The sequence below is a fragment of the Chanodichthys erythropterus genome, chromosome 12 (genome assembly GCF_024489055.1).
Source record: "Chanodichthys erythropterus isolate Z2021 chromosome 12, ASM2448905v1, whole genome shotgun sequence".
Taxonomy (NCBI): Eukaryota; Metazoa; Chordata; class Actinopteri; order Cypriniformes; family Xenocyprididae; genus Chanodichthys; species Chanodichthys erythropterus.
In genome coordinates, this window is record NC_090232.1 from 21552928 (window position 1) to 21574066 (window position 21139).

Here is a 21139-nt window from a genome sequence, read left to right on the forward strand (position 1 = left end):
TCCTACTAACTTGTTTCAATTTAAAATAATATATTTTAACGTATAGTTCCATTAAAACAAATCCAAAAAAATTGTTAAATGAGCAATACATACAAACTGTTGTAAAAGCAAGTCTAACACATTAAGCAACATCATTAAGCACATTCTTTTATACTGTATTTGCCACACAAAATCACATGGCAATGATATGATTTTGCATTAAGATATGATACTTTTTTCTAATATGCAATTAAAATGTCCCATAAAAAAATCAAGCTACTTTTTCTTTGTTCTTGTGTTTTTTTAAATGAACTCTCCTGCACTGCTTGTACTTCGACACCTCTCAAACTCATTAAACATGAATGACAGATGCTTGACATTTAAAGGGTTAGTTCACTCAAAAATGAAAATTCTGTCATTAATTACTCACCCTCATGTCATTCCACACACGTAAGACCTTCGTTCATCTTCGGAACACAAATTAAGATATTTTTAATGAAAAATATATTGTCACTTCATAAAATTAAGGTTGAACCACTGCAGTCACGTTGACTATTTTAATATGTCTTTAGTACCTTTTCGGAATTTGAAAGTGGTGGTATGTCTATTGAGGAGTCAGAGAGCTCTTGTATTTCATCAAAAATATCTTAATTTGTGTTCCGAAGAAGACAAAATGGGTTTGGAAAAACATGAGGGTGAGTAATTCATGACAGAATTTTCATTTTTGGGTGTACTAACCCTTTAAGTCTAAACACAATTCACGTTTCCCAAAAATGTTAGAAAATACTTTTTTTTACAAATTTGTTTACACATGTAAAGACATTTGTATTGTATTTGTTATTATTAAAGTGACTACTGTTTATTATTTTACTTTGAACTGCAGTAATCAATGGCAGCATTTGCATCTAGCCTTTTCATTTGGCTATAAGGAAAAGTTTGGCTGTGTCATGATGTCTGAGACAGATGACTGTGTAAGGAAATATGACTGTTTTTCAGTGCTAAGGGGCAATCCTCTACCCAAAGCCCTTGTGGCTAGGGTCAGGATGAATGTAGAACTTGTTGCCGCAGTGTCGCAGTATATTACTGTAAATGCTGGACCATTGCCATGGCTACTGCATGAAGATGATGGGCTGTAGGCAACTGCAGTACTGTTGCTGAATTCCTGCCTCTACATAGTTCATTCTAAAAACACATAATTTCTAACAGCATTACGATTACAACAAACAATGAAGGATTTTCTGAAGAATTTGTGGTTATCACAAGAACTTGAATATTTACTCTAGAGAATACTCTGGAGTTGACCGGTGTAAATACTGTGGCAAAGCTCAGTGTATTTAATTGATTTGCAGCTATTCTTCATCATGAAACAATAGTGCATAGAACAATAGCTAGCTATTCTGTTATTTTATGTTTATATTTTAATCCACACAGTGAAAAAAAAAACTGTCAGAAAAACAAAAATCGTGTCTATATGAGCTCATTTGACGTTAAAAAGCACATTAAAACACTTCAGAATGTCATTCACTTTGTGTCAGTCAGTCTATACAGCCATTAAAAACAGTCCTTTCTCCCTTTAAGTAATTATGAAACAGATTTCATTAGTATGTTGTCTTGTAAAAGTATTTGCATAACATGAGATGATAAACAAAAGCAGAAATGCGCTCAGCATGCCGTTACACCTGTTACTGCGCATGCGCATCAGGTGACCTGCTCTATGCAGCATTTCGGGGCATTAGAACGCGCCTATGATGCCCCAAAATGCTGTTCATGTAGGCAGCTAGCTAGGTTTTGAGACACAGTCGTTAATAAACAAGCTCACTTACACGTGTCCGGTATATTTGTATTCAAATCCTGCTTTTAGAAGCGTGTTTATCCATATGCATAAGGAGCTGAGTTCATTGTGCGCGTCCAGCTCAAGTTACTTGCTGTCGGAATCCCTCATTGCTCAGCATGTCATAAAGCGCAGTAAATCCATTTGGTCAAAGATCCTCTTCCAGGCCTAAATACAATAACATCGCAGCGCTGTGTCCATGTTCATGCATTCCTGCTCCTCCACACTCATCAACATGAGGGTTTATCCGTTCAGGTCCTGAGCTGGAGATTATTCTGATGGATGTGGAGTTAGACGCGCTGACTCCGCCCCACATATTCCGCTACACTATTTACTGTCATTCCGCAGGAATAACCCGCGTGTTTGGAGGGCGTGGATTCAGTCATATTCTCACGAGACCAAGCAAAACACCCGATGTGACATTTAGATTGTTGTGCAGTACTGGTCAATACAGTGTTTGGTGCATGACAAACAACATTTTAAAGAAAAAAAAATATATATGTATCATAATATTATCATATTACTGTCGCATTTTACGAAATTTGTGACTAATAGCCTACGCGCAAAATCATATGACTCAAATGTGATGAAATATGTTGGCCTATATATATATATAATGTGTGTGTGTGTGTTATTTTGATTTATGAGGACACAAATTTGTATAATGACATGGGTATTACACTGGTATTACGACATAAACGTGAAATATGAGTCATCATATTTAAAATAGATTTAAAAACATACTAAACAATGTTTTAAAAATGTAAAAATGCAGAATGTTTTCTGTGATGGGTAAGGGTACCCTTACCCATCACAGAAAACATTCTGAATTTTTACGTTCTGCATTTTTACATTTTTAGTGTAGGGGGATAGAATGTACAGTTTGTACAGTATAAAAACTATTACACCTATGGGATGTCCTCACTTTGATAGCAAAACAAACCTGTGTGTGTGTGTGTGTGTGTGTGTGTGTGTGTGTGTGTGTGTGTGTGTGTGTGTGTGTGTGCTTTTGTTTATATTACATTGTGGGGACCAAATGTCCCCATGATGTAATATAAACCTGAGTTCACCTACATCGTGGGGACCAGCCAGCGGTCCCCACAATGTAAATGGGTTTATAAATAATATAGAATGAGTTTTTGTGAAAAAGTAAAAGTTTGCACAGTTTCCTGTGAGGGTTAGGTTTAGGGGTAGGGGCAGGGTAGGGGGATAGAATGTACAGTTTGTTCAGTGTAAAATGCATTGAAGTCTATGGAAAGTCCCCACAATTCACAAAAACAAACATAGGTGTGTGTGTGTGTGTGTGTGTGCGAGTGTGTGTGTGTGTGTGTGTGTGTGTGTGTGTGTGTGTGTGTGTGTGTGTGTGTGTGTGTGTGTGTCAGACAAGATTTTGATGTTGATTTTTTTTTTATCTCCCACTGAACATTGACCGTAATATACACAGATAATGTTTGTCTTGTCCTTTCTATGTTTTGAAAGACAGTGCAGTACACTTACAGTTAAAATACTCCTGAGTATTATCTATATTTTGCTGACTATAATTAGCATTTGTTGGTCATTGTTGTGTGAATAATGAGGTGGAACCAGGCTGCAGGCAAGAACTTCCTTAACAGATCACAGGAATATTCCATCCGCCTTAAAAAGTGTCAGTCACTGCAATTAGCTTGTGCACTAATGATATCAACTAAGAGAAAATGCCTTAACTGCAAGTCTACAGATGGATCTACCAATTAAAAGGTAATTAGTTAAAAAAAAAAGCAGAAATCAGGTTTTGAACACCTGGGATAATAAATCAGTTTTTGTTGTCATTTAGGGTTTCTTAGGGTATATTTCTGCTATAGATTATTTAATGGTCTTTAAGTATTCTAGTGTAAAATAGCTAATGTTTTTCAATGCACATTTTATTAAAGAGCTCGAAGGAAGCATTTGCTGACTGTCTGAAAGTCTTTGTGTTTACTGTAACTGTAGCACAGGGAGTGTCAAATTCAAGGCTACTTATGACTCCTTTAAATATAGCCAGTGTCAGAGGATATGTCTGTGTGCTATGTCTCAGGGTAAGTGAGACAGATTCTTCCAGAGACTGTTTTGGATGATGATGATTTAGTATGCTGATAGACTGTATGGGCGAAAACACCATGCAGAAAATTATTATTATTGTTGTTGTTGACCATGTTATATTAAAATGATGACAGAAATGTGAAATAAATATGCAATTTATTTGTACAGTTTGGAGCTACAATTCAAGCAAATGTTCTAACACTGTTAATATTTTTTTCAGAATATATATATATATATATATATATATATATATATATATATATATATATATATATATATATATATATATATATTAGGGCTGTCAAACGATTAATCACGATTAATCGCATACAAAATAAAAGTTTGAGTTTGCCTAATATATATGGGTGTACTGTGTGTAATTATTATGTATATATAAATACAAACACATCCATGTATATATTTGAGAAATATTTACAAGTATATGTATTTATTTATATTTTTATATAATTTATATTATGTATATAAATAAAAAAAATTGTACATAAATAACATATTTCTCTTAAATATATACATTAATTTGTGTATTTATATATACATATTATTTACACACATTACTCACACATATATTACACAAACTCAAACTTTTATTTTGTATGCGATTAATTGTGATTAATCATTTGACAGCCCTAATATATATAACAACATTTCAGGAACTCAACACATTATATTTACATTGTTTAACGCATTGCAATTTAATTTCAGATTTTAAATGAATGATTTTTAAAAGCTTTATGGGATTTTCTGTAACCTAGAGTGCAAAATATTTAATCACAACATAAAAAAATTATAACCTCAAAATTATGTGATGCTGTACTAAATATATTACTGATAAAGATGATTGCAACATTAGAAAACTGATGATGTTTCACAGTATAACCATGCATAATGTTAGTGAAAATCACTATAACACCCTGGATGTGTCAGTAAATTAACTCATTACACAAACACCACATGTATATACTTTTACTTACTGTATGCTTGTTTTGCAATTTTTACAAGGACAAAAAAATCATTGTGCATTCACCATAAATCTAAATTAATTTCTGTTTTTTGAAGGCAATCAAATTCAGAGTTTGTGGTTACAGATAATTATAACATTAAACGTAAAGTTGTAATGATCAGTGATATAGCTTAACATAGTACAATAACAGTTGCGATGCTATGTGGATTTTAACCCAACAGAAATGATTCATCCTGATGATTATTAATGCTGCCTCACATAATTATGTTTTGTTAAATTCCCTTTTGAGTCTTCAGTTCTGAGGCATCAGCTGTCCAAAAGTCACTTAAACATACAAAGAAATGAAATAAAACACAAATCTGGCCTGCAATCAGAAGCTGACATCTACTAACACCTTATACCACAATCAAGCTCATTGGGGTTGGGGGACAAAAAGGATTCAATCAGTGTTACAGATCGTCAGACTCAGGGATCTCGAAAGGCTCCAGAGAGACAGTGGGTAAAATGAGAGGCATGCCTTCGGAGATCCATCCTTGGGCAGTCCTGTTGAAAGTGGGCCGCTTAGCTGTGGGATCCTGGAGCTCAGGGTATCGAGGAGCATTCAAGTCTACCTCTGGAAGCTTGAAAGTGATCCCTCGTGGAGCTTTTTCGAAACCACCAAATGGTGTAGCCACTCTGAGAAAATAGAGAGTTATGGACAATTTTCATATATATATATATATATATATATATATATATATATATATATATTATATATGAAGTTATGAACATTTTTTACAGGATATATATATATATATATATATATATATATATATATATATATATATATATATATATATATATATATATATATATATATATCCTGTAAAAAATGTTCAAAAATATTTAAAACTTACTGTCAAAAATCCAGTATAAATTCTGATTTCAAATTTTCATCAAAGTTTAGGGCATGAATACATTTTTCAGATATGAATTATTGGATATATGGATATTGAGACTGCACCTCCTGTTCTTCTCCTCAGGATGGTGCTGTGTACTACAGATACTATATAACACAACTGAAAATATACACTTGAATAACTATACCATTTTCAACAGTGTGTCATACATTAAATACAACAATGTTAACTGTCATGAAACTATATTTAATAATAAATATGATAACTTTAAAATAAACCAACATATCCTGAGAAAAACACTGCATTTGCATTTTCTAAAATTAAAATGAATGGTTGTTGGAAACAGTATTTGCATGATGGCATTAAGAAAAAATACAATACCTATTAAAGCTTTTGTAGTCAGGCAGCTCTGGTTTAGGCTCGGGCACTGGCATGTGAACTTTAAGTGTCTCGGCCAGCGTGGGGTCATTGATGATGGCTTCTTCCCAGGGGGAGTGGTAGGATTTTGGCATAGCTGTGGCATTGAACCTCTCCGGAGGAATGTTTGTCAAGGGACCGCCATATCCTGCAAAACATTTTCTGCTGTTTAGACTTTGATTGCATGTTATCATTAGATCTGGTGAAATTATGGATATAGCGTAGCCCTCTGTAAAGAATATCTTATGTAGAACAACCATATAAATTGAAAATGATTGACCTAAATGGAGATGAAAGAAATGGAACTAATCGGGGAGATTAAAACTGGACTCAAACAGAATTAACTGCACCATACTGCACTTTAATAAACCTAACAAACTTAAAAATCCAGTTTTGTCTTGGATTTAGTAGCACAATATAACCTTCAGGTTTATGTTAAAGCAAATGCAGCATCCATTTATTGAGTGATTAATTAACTAAAAATAGAAAGTAAGTTGGGGGTGTCGTGTGCTGTCGCTATCATATATTCTTTTCACTCTCTCTGATTCCATTGCACCTACTCTAGATGATACAAGGCTTTGTAAGCATCTTAGCATGTGAGGGTGGATAACAAGCAAGAGTACTGCAATCCTCCTGACTCATCTGCCATTATGACACCCATTAATAATTCACATAAACCATTTTCATTGTTCAAATGAAATAGTTTTGAAATAAAATTGGTTCTAAAACACAATTCTCATTTTTGTTACCAAATTATCTATACGATTTAACTGCGCATTATGAACATTGGTGAATTTTACATACCTGGTGCAATGTCCTCTGGGTTTGCTGGGTTTCTGGGATCTGGTGTGTTTGGTGGTGTTTTTGATGCAACTTCTTTATTTTCTGAGTTTTCTGCATTTGCTTGATTTTCATTCTGAAACAAAATGTCAATTTCAATTTGGACATAGCTCATTGTGCATGTGTAGCAAGAAAACAATTTTATATCAGAATGTTTTTTTATTTTCAAATAATTTCACATTGTAGATAAAGTGGCATGAAAGTGACATGGTTTCACAGTTAAAATTGCACTGTGAAAGCACTCTCTTTTTTTGGCAGCAGTTTCTCCAAGGGTGAAGTTGGGTAAACTAAACCCCATTTGAAACTTTAAAATGTCTGTGTACATAATGCTTGATTTCCAAAAAGTGCACTCTTTAACACGCTATGTTAAAAGGCCCAAGAATTCCATGGAGGATTTTAAAACTTCATGTCAACACCACTGATTTCAAATAAAATAGTTAGGATCACAACATGTAACAGCCTAGATTACCACAGAATCATTACATCAAGAGCCCATCACTACCATTGTGTCACAGCACTGACACTCTTTTCTTAAAGTCATCATGAAATCAAAATTAGCCCTATTTACTTTGTTAGTGCATATTACTAGTCTTGTGGTGAACAATTCATTTATGCATGTTAACGCACAGAAAAAAAATAACCTGAAAAGTTCCTTCGCTGATGATGTCAGTTTGACCGCTTGGGTTGAAAACGCTTAAACCACTCCCCTAACCATTAGTCGGCTATGAGCCAGAGAAGGAGATGAGGAGCGCTAAAGTAAAACCCTGCCCTCTATTCAATATTCCGTTTCACTTGGAAATACATCACAAAACTGGAGAAAACTCGTTTGCAACTTCAGGTTCATGGGGACTTAAAAAAAAATAGATTTTTTGTTAAAACAATTCACTTATACCAACTCTTCACTTTAAAATAATTCACTTCATTTTGGTAGCAATTATGAGATACTGTGGCTTCTGCATTTGCATACATTACATAATATACACATTTATACAGGGCCGGCGATTGCTATAGGCGAACTAGGCGGTTGCCTAGGGCGACAAATATGTTGGGGGCGCGGGCGCCCTCTAGGGTCGCCGTTACGTTACGTTAGGTGCGCAGTTGATGAAGAAAATGAAGCGGTCTAATAAACCCTCCGGTGCACAGGGACGAAAACGGAGAAAGATAAAAGGAAAACCCAGTATAGAGGTAGGCTAAATCTTCTCATCTCAGCCATTAAGGTGTTAAATGAAATAAATGTGCTTAGTATTGTGCATCATCACCTTAAACTAGCGGTTAAACGGATTGTTGTTGATCCGTGATCCGTTCGGATCAAGCCTCACGGTTCGGGACGCATGTGATTCACGGATCATTTGCAAGTATCACCGCAATAGGGTGAACAGGTTATAATTTGAACGTGTTTTGTTTTGCTATTTCACACATTAAATAGATATAAAACTATTCCAGCGCTAGAAGAGGAAAAAGAGGATTTAATTCGGTATCGCACGCAGGTGTTATCGGTAGGCTACGCGCAGACGCGCATACAAGGCTCGCGCGCACAGAGAGCTAGAAAGAGAGAGAGGCGCGTTCCAGATAGCTCTTAAACCCTAAATTAATTTTTCTTTCGCGTCCTCAATGCACTTGGATGGTCACAAACACGCATTATGTCAGTCAAAATAATAAAATAATAAAGTATTCTCAAACACATTCGGTTATGTCTTAATTGAACGAGGTGAGAATTCGGAATCGGATGTGTATCTATCGGATGTGCGCGTTAATGGAGTCTTACTCTTAAAGTGACAGCAACCTAAAAATACCTGCGGTTGTCTGTCATGTCAAACAACAAAACACAGCTTTAACAAAGATTAATCTATATTACATTACATTTACACAGTGAACAGTTTCATTTTATATTTAAGTTAGAACTCATATTTTATTTGTAACTTTATGTTGCATTTATCTATGCTTGTAGTTGGTGTATAGTATTTGTCCTTTGGGGGGAGGGGGGCTAGGGCAATCTCACCTAGGGCAACCAAAGGGCTAGAGCCGGCCCTGCATTTATATATAAGTTATGAATACTTGTGTACAGATTTAATTTATGTATAAATTATAAATGCATTTTGGCACACAGTGGTGAACATGAGCACACACACACGCACGCACACTTGAACAGTGATAAATGAAGTAGGTTGTCAGGGACGCCTGGCAGTGCTGACCCTTAAGAAGGAACATTTGAAAGGACACAGGGCACGTGGCATTTGCTATCTTCCATGTGTGGCTGCCATTCATTCAGCTGAGAACACATGCTTGCTTTACCAACTAACAAAGTAACCACACATACAGCAGTTCAAACAAGCATATCACAATTATATAACAGCCTAGTCATAGGCTCAGTGTCAGTGATCAAGTGACAAATTAAACATCAAATTAGATATCTGAGCCATTTTTATCACATCAGGAGTAGGTTAGATATAACATTGATTTGTATCCTTTCCTTTGAACTGTTGTACTGATTTATACACAATAAAAGCAAATAGACTTCATTATGCATTTAGGCTCAAGCCAGTGTATTTGTGTAGATGCTACTTACATTTAAAATTGTGTTGGCTTCATTCTGAATGCTTTCAAATGTGTATTTCTCTGATCTCCGCTGTCGCATCTTAAAAAGACGTGATCCTCGGTTTGACAAGAGAGAAAGTTCCTCCAGCATGATGTCTTTTGGAGTGGAAAGTTTCTTCCCCAGGTCCATAGTAAAACCTGCATTAATATAACACCATTTTGTTATTACAAAATAATTCAACAGAGCCTAAATGGATTATCCAAATTGGATAACGCTATATAACTTATGTATGTGTGTGTGCGTGTGCGATGTGTGTGTGTGTGTGTATATATATATATATATATATATTCGTCCAACCAAATACATGTCACAGTTTGGTGCATGAAGTCACACAACGAATACAATCCAAATAAAGAAGGGGGTGCGCGTGGTAATGCAACGTTGTGTGCTATCAGTAAAAAGTGCAGAAGAAGACGAAAAGGCAATTGATTGGTATGTTTACATGTGTTTCAATTGCAGAAAGGCATCAGACAATAATAGCATTACATTGAGAATAATAGCATTACACGTAGCATTACATTTACCTCAGGCATTTATTGTCGACAGCATGTTACTGTAGTTCATTATAGAGAAATAACCTCTAGAGAGAAGCATCTCAAATATGCACTATATTAGCCTATTCATTATATTTGGCCTACTTAACTTGTTGGTAATGTCTTAATTTAATGTATGTTTAAATCAATTTGTCATGAAAACAAGTTGACAGTGATTATATTTAAAAAAGAAAAAAAATTAATTGGAGTAGAAAATTAATGCATAACCTGCCTTATGTGCAATTTACATGTTTTTATTATTATTTTATTATTATTATTATTATTATTATTTGAGTGTTGATTATTATATCTAAAAATAAATAGCATCTGAATTTAATAATTTTGGCTGTGTTGTCAATTGTAATCTTTAATATTATAGTAATTTGTAAGGTCTACCTATATAGTTTACTGCATTAGCTAAGATTTTTATCATTAAGAAAATGTAATTATAATTGAATTTATTTAAACACAGAGGCACATTTGTTAAAAAAAAAAAAAGAAGAAGAAAAAAAAAGCAAATTTGTTTAATATTCTCCCCCCTGCTGTAACGAACCTGTACCAAACAGTGACTTCAAAACCGGAGTACGTATTGAACCATCAAGTCTATGTACCGTTACAGCCCTAATAGATAGATATGCATGTATGTATGTATATATATATATATGTATATATGAACATACATGGCTCATGACATTATTACAGTTTATATGGACATTAACTACTGAAGATTGATGTAAAAATTTCTGTTAATGACTTAATAATGAAATTACAGTTATTATGAAGTGAACATTTATAGATGCTTCTTTTGATTCTTATTTGAATACTGCATGTATACATCATATATTCAAATAGCTTTTCATATATCATGATATAACAAAACCAAAAATACAAAAAGGTTTTAGTGTGAGTTTAGATGCCTGTGTTAGAGACACATTCTATGACAGGTCACATGAAAAAACATTGAAATTTAATAGAAACTGTTAAATTCATGATAAACAGGTAAAACAGGATGGTTATGAATGTTTTATTAAAGGGAAATTATAAAAGTTGAATGTCATGTGCTGTTGCTGCAGAAGCTTTTCACCTAAACTGTTGATGTTATGCATTAAAAAGATGATTCCAAACATAACTTGACATTTAAAAGCATTCATTTTGTGTATCATTCATTCTTATTGAATGATTTTCAACATGGGAATGTTTAATGTTACTTAAAGCATTTAAAATGCCACATAATCTAAAAAGTTGTTTAAACAGGAGAAGCTCTCTTGTTCTTCATGATCTTTATTCTGTGCTCATTTCAGCTCCAACACAGCTGTCCTATCCCATCCTTCCAACTTTAGCCTCTGCAGAAATAGCCTATGACAATGACAGAGTGAATCCACTGGCAGGCAGCAGAACATCCACACAAGATTATTTATGGCTAGAATGAGGTTGTGGCCCTGAACCACATTCTAAATGTTGGCGTTTCTCTCTGTGATGGGCAGCTACATTTTGTGCTGTGCTCTGCAAACATTCAGTGCTGATCTGAGAGCAGGTTTTGATAGAAGGTTATACCGTTGGCACCACCATGGACCTCATGGCAAAGGGCAGCTGCCTGTATCTTCCTCTCACGCACTGAAAGAGTGCTGAACTGTGACATGTTGGTTTAAATGAGAATCCCAGTAGTGCTGCAATACATAAAGGACACAGATACTTGAAGTAGAACTATCTAAAGTCCATTTATAGGATAATGCGATAAAAGTCTCGAGAGTACCTTTCTGAAAAAAAGAAGGTTATAAATGAGGATATAACGACTATAGCTTTATAAATAGGATGAATTAATCTACTATTGTAGCTACAATATAGTACGTTTTTATTGCTAATATGTTGCCACTCTGGATATTCAAAATATGTTGGCACTCTCATTGTAATTTAACTGAAAAATCCATTTATATAAACTTCCAATTTACTGTACGTCTGTGTAAAATACAATTTTAATAATTAAGACTATTATAGTAACCAAAGCAAATCCTTTAGTTGCATTAAATTCCATATTTAGGCTTTCTAAGCCACTGTAAGTTTCCTTCCATAATGGTCATGAAAGCATAAAGGTGAAACTTACCCGACCACAAGCCAAATCTTTAAACAGAACAAGATAGCATATGTCTTAAAGTGAAATAAATCAATGGTTATGCATGAGCTGGTGACAGAACATTGTGTCCAGGGTGTAGATTGGGTTACTGAAGATGATCAAAGCCAATGGAAACTTTTTTGGCACAGTTCACACGGCCTTTCCATTTCATCCTTTACTTGCTGCTCTCATCAAAAACTTTAAAACGATTGATCTCTGATTTCAATTATTTGTAACATTGCTAGTATTGCTTAAATTGATCTGTTATTCCTAATTAAATAGTTTGCTTTTTTTCAAGGTTATACAATAAAATTAGTTTGTTTGCATGCTTTGTATTTCTGTGACAATAATTTTCAAAATTTCATTCTGTTTTAGTCATCATTCCATTATTATGTGCACATTTATACATCATCTGCCCTCTAAATGACACATTTAAGATATTCCAAAATACATTTCTTTGTATCTAAGCTTTGTTATCATAGTTTAAGGGTCAGAACTGTCCACAAAACACAATAAAACCCCCCAATATTGTTATAACACGTCGATTATCATTATGTCCACACAGCACACACTCAAGGAAGGCCAACTTCTTCTTACCTGTTAGAGCTGTGTTTGTCTTGAGTTCTACCTGTACAAATGTAGAGTTTACTTTTAGATAGATCGATCCGGCCTGATTTGTCTTTGTCTCGCACTGTTCTTGACTTGCACTGGGGTGGGGGTGTGTGCGGGTGTTAGTGGAACGCCAGCTTACATCAATAGGCTAATTTTAGCTGTGTTCAGCACTCAAACCTCTCACAATGCTGTAAGATGGTATGGAAGGGGGAGGGAGAATTGTATACTCGAGAATAAAGTGTACAAAAGTCTATGGGTGATTTACTTTGTATGTATGTATGTAAAAGGTGATGGGGCTTTAGTCCGTGTAATTCTTAGCTTCAGAGGCTGGGATTTTCTTGATTGTCATTTAAGGCGGGCCTTCCAGCAAATAGACCGCACTATTTCTCTTTCCATACAGAAGCATGGGCAGTATGACAATCCTGCTCTTGCCTTATTGCATAACACATAATCAGGACTCAGAACTGAGATAGCTGTCTGCTCCAAAAGGGGCAATGGATCCAAGGTAGGGAGAGGTAATGGAACATGATCACAGTCAGGTTTCTATTAAATTCTTTTGATGCGCTTTTTGGAAATGTGCATGAGAAATCCTGAATGGAAATGGTTGACATGCAAAATAAACTCAGAATTAACGTAGACATTTAACGCGCTAGATGCAAATTATCTTGAGTTTTGTGCTAGATAAAATGCGTGTCAAAAAGTTTTCTCTGATTCAATTCTGATCTGGCTATGGAATTTTAGAATACCACATTTCAGAATGATCAGAGCAACGTTTCAGATGTGTTGCTTAGATTATTCTAAGGTCAGTGTATATTTTGGTCATTCGTTTTTTTATTTAATATAGAAATCGGAAAATTAAAAAACTGCACCTTTTTAATTTTTCAAACAAAACGAAAAACAAGAATTTGGCTTGATTTCTCATTTTTGTTCAGGGGTAGAAAATGAATAAACAACTTGAATATTTGATCTCTACATGTGGTCGGAAATTGATGGAAAATGATTGGTCAACTAAACATTAAACCGTGCCGTCATCAGTTCTTCCACAGTTCAGCACAGCAGAATAATAGTCCTTCCCTGCTATGGATTCATAATGCATTTATTGCAGCTTTTTGTTCAATATTTAATGATCCACCTCAAGAGAGTGTACGAGTTTCTTTTTGAAGATTTTGTTCACATCTTGTGCAATATCCCAAAATGTGCATAGGCCTAGCCAGAACAGAAGTTCATCAAAGTTTATATATTCTATTGTCATGTGTTTGAAATTCAAGTAAAAAGTCAAATCCAATAGATCATCGCCAAAACATGGCATGGACCATTTTGTAGCAGCATTTCTTCCACTTCTTAATTTTTTTTTTTTTTATACATTTAATGTGGATTATAGCAAGTCATTGATAACATTATCTGTCACTGAACAGAAGAATGCAAACACAGGTAATAACGAAACCGAGTTTATTGAAACACCAGGGAAGAACAAGGTGAGTAACATGGTGGTAGATCAATATGGTGATACTGGCAGTGAAGTGACAGTTCTTATCTGTTGTAGACGGTGTGTAGAGAAGACTGGTGAACTGGATGCTGAAGATGAAAGAAGCACTGAAGACTGTTCGAAACTGGATTGTAACAAGTAAGTATCCAAAGGTAGGTAGTCGGGTAAGTGTTCAGTGTAGAACGACGAGACCAGACAAGGTAGAAATGAGGTGCATGGTTTAAATAGTGACTGTGATGGTGATTGAGTGCAGGTGGTGCTGATCAGTAGTCAGGTGATTAGGTGTGTGTAGGAATCTGGTGCTGAGGGTGTGGCTGACAATACCCCCCATAACCCCCTCCACCCCGACCATGGCGGACATACCTGTCAACATTTGTAGAGATGTGAGATGACATTATTCTTCTCACCCTTCAACCAATGAACATTAAAAGGACATTTAAAAGTGTAAAAGCATCATCAAGGTACTTTCAACAGGCCATGAAAAAGCGTGATTCTTCCACAGCAATAACAGACAGGTTACATATAACTATAGTGATATATATCTGTATTATGTAAACATACGTTGCCTTAATAAAAATGTTCATAAACTTCAGCATTGCATGATACTATTTCAAAGTTATTTCCATCATTTTTACAGATTATAAATTGTATTTACCTGTGAAAATAAACCTGGAAAGATACGTAAGGATTTGAGGAGAAAACGAGAGATTCTTTGTGCATTCCAGTTAATTATTAATGGGATATATTGTAAATTATATCGGGAGAACAGACCACAAATGTGCAGTATATGTTGTCCTTTTTCATACTATTACAGCAGTACGTTAAAAAACATGTTACGTTAAAATACCAAGCGTTACGTTATTCTCATGATGTCTGAAAATAAAACATGAAAGATAAATTGACAGCTCATTCAGTCAAACTGACGGATAAACTTTATTTTTAGGGAAACTAAAAGTTTCATGATTTGAAACTTTTAGTTTCAGTCTTTTTGAATGGAAGTTCCCCAAACCGGAAGTGCAACCCATAAAAAAGCATGGGAATTGTTGATGCTGCTTCGTGATAAGAAATTAAATTCCTCCGTCCAGCTGTTGTTATATTTGCAGCTATATTTAGGTTTTTTTTTCCGCCGTAGCACCACCTGAGCTTTCTAATGCCATTATTAGTGACGCTTGATTCATATTCCCCCATCTATCTGTACAGATATCAACAGCGCAACCGAGTTGTAGGTTGCCAGGTTGAGGTCACAAATGGATTCAAAATTGTATGATGTATCTATTGTGTGAGTAGGATGTGTTTCATGCAAGATCTGGCAACTGCACAACCTTGGAATTATGTATTGATATTCATATAACGAGGTATGGCCATACAAATTACGGGAGTTTCCCGGGAGAAATAATAGAACGGGAGGGGGGCGGGAGATGGGTGTGAAATATGGGAGACTCCCGGGAAAAACGTGAGTGTTGACAGGTATGGTGGCGGATGACGACAGGGATAGCCTCTGGCTCTGGGTGCTGGGCGATTGGGATGATTGGAATGGAATTCCTCTAGCAGTGCTGGGTCCAGGATATGGTCACGAGTGCTCCAGGATCTTTCCTCCGGCCCAAACCCCTCCCAGTCAACGAGGTATTTGAGTAGGCTGCCCCGTCATCGGGAGTCCAGGATGGTGTTGACTTTATAGATGTTTTCATCCGCAGGGTCCATTGGAGAAGGAGGAGGTATGTCATCAGCAACAGGAAGAAAAAATCAGAGGGTTAGTGAAGGGCTTGAGGAGTGACACATGGAAAGAAGGTGTAATGCAGTAGTAAGGAGGAAGGTTTAGCCTGTAGGTGACATTGTTGATCTGCCTCTGGATGGTGAAGGGACCGATATAGCGGGGACTCAGCTTGCGACAGTTGAAAGCCAGATCTTCTGCCCAGGATGGTATTGGGGTGTCGCTGTTCTTCTAGTTGTTGGCCTGACTCTTTTGTCTATGAACTCTGAGAAGTCTGAGACCCTCTCACTCTCCATCGATGATGATATGCATGTGTGAGAGTTAGAAGGTGGCAGTCAACATCGATGTGGGACTATGGTTAACTGGAAACCGGGAGTGGCAACAGTTTACCTTCAGGAAGACGACGTGGGACTTTTGAAATGGCGCAGACTGAGCTCCTGGGCCATATTGGGCCACCAGTAATGGTTGGTGATTAGTGAGAGTGTCTGCTGGCTGCTTGGGTGTCCAGAGGCCGGAAATGTGTGAACTGAATCCATGAATCACAGACAAAGATGAGTGGGAACGTCGGTCCATCTCTCAGGACCTCCTGACGGAGCTGGGTCAGACTGCGTGGCTTTGACTATTTGTTCATAAATGGACCACTGTATAGGACTGACAATTATGGCTGGAGGGAGTATGGGTTCTGTAGGTGTGAAGACAATTTTAGGATGATGAAGACGTGAAAAGGCATCAGCTCTCTGGTTCTTGTCACCAAGTCAGTATGTAACAGTGATATGTAATCGAATGAAGAAGAGAGCCCAGCGTGCTTGACGGGTGTTAAGTCTTTTGGCTTCATTCAAGATTTCTGTGATCAGCGATGACCTCAAAGGGGTGTTTGGATCCCTCCAGCCAGTGATGCCACTCTTCTAAGGTCAGTTTTGATAGCCACCAGTTCTCGATTCTTAATATCATAGTTATCCTCCATCATGGATGGAGTTTGGGAGGCTTACCCTGCCACTAGGAGAGTACAGCTCCTTCCCTGGTGATGGAGGCGTTGACTTCGACGATGAAGGGGAGTTCTGGATCTGGATGAGTCAGGAGGTTGTACAGTTGTTGTACAACAAGAGTTGTGACTTGACTTGTACAGAAGGCTGTCTACAGTTGGTTGAATGCTGAAGTGGCTTCGGGGTTCCATAACAGAGACTTGGGCCCATTACATAGCAGTAGAGCTAGTTGAGTGATTAATAATCAGCATCTAACCTGACGAAAATATATTTATTCAGTGTAGGGGTGTCCCCGACTACGGATTTACATAGTCGAATCAGATTCGAATCAGATTGCCTATAGTCAACTGGTAGTCAAATCATATATGTGTGCACGGTGCGGGGATGCTTGAAATACAGCAGTCCACTAGATAGTGCGTACAAACTCTTTCCGCACTCAAGGCCAAAGGAGTATAGGCTACTTTGAAAGGCTCGCGTGCTTAACTGTGCACAAGATGGAGCGGGACGTGGAAAATGAAGTAAGGCCTATCGGGCCTTAAAGGTGGTACAGAGGTTATTTTCGTCGACTGAGTTTTTAAAATAAGCGCATGCGTAAGAACAACCCCCCTCGTTCACAGCTCATTTCGAGTGAACGCCTCCCAAAAACACGACTTTGGGGTTCAAGTGGAACACGAGTATTTACCAACGGCATACGCTGTGTTATTAAAGGGATAGTTCACCCAAAAATGAAAATTTGATGTTTATCTGCTTACCCCCAGGGCATCCAAGATGTAGATGACTTTTTTTCTTCAGTCGAACGCAAATTATGATTTTTAACTGCAACCGCTGCCGTCTGTCAGTCAAATAATAGCAGTGATTGGGAACTTGAATAATAAGAGTCGAAAAAGCTTCCATAGACAAATCCAAATTAAACCCTGCGGCTCGTGACGACACATTGATGTCCTTAGACACGAAACGATCGGTTTGTGCGAGAAACCGAACAGTATTTATATAATTTTTTACCTCTAATACACCACTATGTCCAACTTCGTTCAGCTTCCGGCTAGTGAGGTCTGATCGCGCTCTGACAACGGAAGTGATGTCTCGCGCTCATTGAAGTATATGGGCGAGACATCACTTCCGTCATTACAACGCGTTTTTTGACCTCACTAACAGGAAGCTGAATGAAGTTGGACATAGTGGTGTATTAGAGGTAAAAATTCTATAAATAATGTTCGGTTTCTCGCACAAACCGATCGTTTCGTGTCTTAGGACATTAATGTGTCGTCACGAGCCGCAGGTTTTAATTTTGATTTGTCTAAGCAAGTTTTATTTACTGTTATAGTTGAAGTTCCCATCCACTGCTTTTATTTGACTGACAGACAGCAGCGGTTGCAGTTAAAAATCATAATTTGCGTTTGACTGAAGAAAAAAAGTCACCTACATCTTGGATGCACTGGGGGTAAGCAGATAAACATCAAATTTTCATTTTTGGGTGAACTATCCCTTTAAGCCGGGCACACATTTAACGACTAGCTAAAACATTATAAGACTGTGCTCAACATACAGTGATTGTTTCCTGTGATTTTAATCGCAGACTGAACGCAATTTTAATTTAACCGATTTTAATCGCAGACTGAACGCAACTGGCTCTGACTGGACGCGTTTGAGTGTGATCAGTCATAAGTCTCAATTTACATTCATAATCGGCCTTACAATCGTTAAGTGTGTGCGCGGCTATAGTGGATTCATTATGTCGGACTCACCGCAGGTAACTCATAATCTGCAGTTGTTACTCCTGTCTCCTGACAAAAACATTGCATGCGGCGCCTGTAGAGTGTGGAAACTTACTGGAGCGCGCAGCCGCGCGTCTCTCACAAGGAACGTAATGGCAGTGATTGACAAGCCAGAGGGCCGATCATGGCGTAAACGATTGGCTGATGTTTTTAAGGCCCTACCTCATGTACAGATGATGTATATTAATAATATTCCTTTCAGTGCACCTAATAAATGGTCTTTTATCAGTTAGTAAAGACAGTTTCAAGTAATATTGCAAAAATGTATAAAACAAAACATCCTCTGTACCACCTTTAAGACAACTTTTATTTTCTCTCACACACAGCACAGAGAAACAACTTTCTAATAAAGCAACCAAAACTGCCTGTCAAGTGATAGACAAAACTGACAATGACTTTTTATCTTTTTTAAACTTAAATGAAAGGCAATGTGGATAAACATTCACAGCCACAATGTACAGAACACCCCACAAATCTCCTCAACCACCACCAATGTGCAGCATCCTCCTTGATTATATGACAGCAGCCATACCAGAACGCCCGCCACACAGCAGCTTATCTGTGAAGAGGAGACGGAGTGATGAAGCCAATCAGTATATATATATGGGGATGATTGAGAGGCTATGATGATGGCCAGAGGCCAGTGGGGACATTTGTCTTTGTCTTTTTCAAAGGACATCCTGGGGTTTTTTACGACCAAGAATTAGGACCTAGGTTTAATGTCTCATGTGAAGGACAGTGCTTTTTGATAGTATAGGGTCCCCATCACACTACTGGGGTGTCAGGACCCACACAGATCACCCCCTGCTGCCCTCACTATCAGAGAAAAAGGCATAATCAAAGACTAATAAGAATAACAATGAAATCACCACACTTCCACAATTTCCAACAAAGTCTGAATACTCTTTTATTTAAAATGTTGTTTTGAAGGCTTGTCATGAACTTGTCGTATTTGTAGTGTGAGATCTAAATAATTCAGTAATTCAGATTAATCTTTGCATACTAACTGCATTTATCACAACTAAATAGATTAATTGTACAAGACAGAAGTCAAGCCAAAATCTTATATATATATATATATATATCAGATTTTGGCTTGACTTCTGTCTTGAAAAAGAGGAAATTCTTTTCCACAGTATGTGTGTAGGTGTTTTCTGTGTAATATATATATATATATATATATATATATATATATATATATTACACAGAAAACACCTACACACATACTGTGGAAAAGAATTTCCTCTTTGAGGACAAATTAAAGTAATCTAACATAATACTAATAAAAAGTGACTTTCGCTCCTTTTGTGCTCATTCATAGTATAAAAGATGTAATTTACATGATGTAATGAGTGCCATTTAACAAATAATCCAGTCCAGCTGTTCTCAACAAGGTGGCAGGGCCCACTAGTAATTTAAAATTACTTAGGTGATTTAATAATATTAAAGGTAGGATAGGCAATTTGTTTTATAAACACTTTTTGTTAAACTGGTTCAAACTCTTTTCACATCCTGATAGCAATGAATAATAGAAGTGTTCTAAATATTGAAACACATATATCCTCTGTGGAAGTCTTAGGACAAAAAATGTCCAGTCATTGCATTTGGTTTGAATGCAATGATACATTGTCCTGCCTGCCTGTCAATGTAACATTTCCATACCTCCACACACCCTGTTCATGTAGGATCACAAATCATGAGCTCATTCCGTAAGGCTATGCAGAGTTGAACATAGACCGTAAACAAACAGCAGCCACATTTTACAGTTACTCCTTAACCAAAAGAACAAGCTTATGCTGCTTTCTCACCATGGCATAACTGTAATTACGAGATGGCAACCCTTGACGCTCTACCCAGAGCTGTTCACGTCCTCAGACTAGAATTTATGCGTATCTATGTGTTGTGTGCTTTAATTTAACACCGTCTCTTGTCTCGTGATTCTTTGCAGAAACTGCTCTATGCATCAATGACTTTTAGAGGAGGCATGGCTTTGGAGAGTGCTCAGAAGGGAGGGTGGGATCTCATGCTTTCAAAGCTAACTTGCTATTTAGCCACTCTGAAATTGTCTACCCTACCTTTAAGATAGATTTAAAAAATGAAACTTATTAAAAATGCTAGAATGCTAGGCCTACAACAAACTTTAAACTGACATTGCCTGCTAACAATGAATTTATTCTCACTGCACACAATCCTGCTTAATTTAGGTCTTGCAAGTCACTAAAACCTGTGTTCTGTATTGATGATGATTCTTACTATTATAAAACAAAAACAAAATTTGGTTTTGTCCACTTATTTCTCTGCCCACTGCCAACAGCAACAATATTGAT

The 21139-nt window shown here is 36.7% G+C and overlaps 1 protein-coding gene across 3 annotated transcripts; it reads right to left on the minus strand.

Annotated features, from left to right (window-relative positions):
- Nucleotides 1-4226: 4226 nt before the first annotated feature.
- Nucleotides 4227-12995, minus strand: myoz2b (myozenin 2b). 3 transcript variants are annotated; one of them, XM_067403743.1, is made up of 6 exons: nucleotides 12843-12995; nucleotides 11690-11802; nucleotides 9573-9739; nucleotides 6971-7082; nucleotides 6131-6314; nucleotides 4228-5525 (listed from the first exon to the last, which is right to left on the minus strand). In XM_067403743.1, the coding sequence occupies exons 2-6, from the start codon at nucleotides 11772-11774 to the stop codon at nucleotides 5300-5302; spliced, it is 774 nt and encodes a 257-aa protein (XP_067259844.1). In that variant the 5' UTR covers nucleotides 11775-11802; nucleotides 12843-12995; the 3' UTR covers nucleotides 4228-5299. The 3 variants fall into 3 exon arrangements, with proteins under 3 accessions (XP_067259846.1, XP_067259844.1, XP_067259845.1); XM_067403744.1 differs by lacking the exon at nucleotides 12843-12995 and adding an exon at nucleotides 12237-12379; XM_067403745.1 differs by lacking the exon at nucleotides 11690-11802 and having other exon boundaries at nucleotides 4227-5525; nucleotides 12843-12987.
- Nucleotides 12996-21139: the final 8144 nt, after the last annotated feature.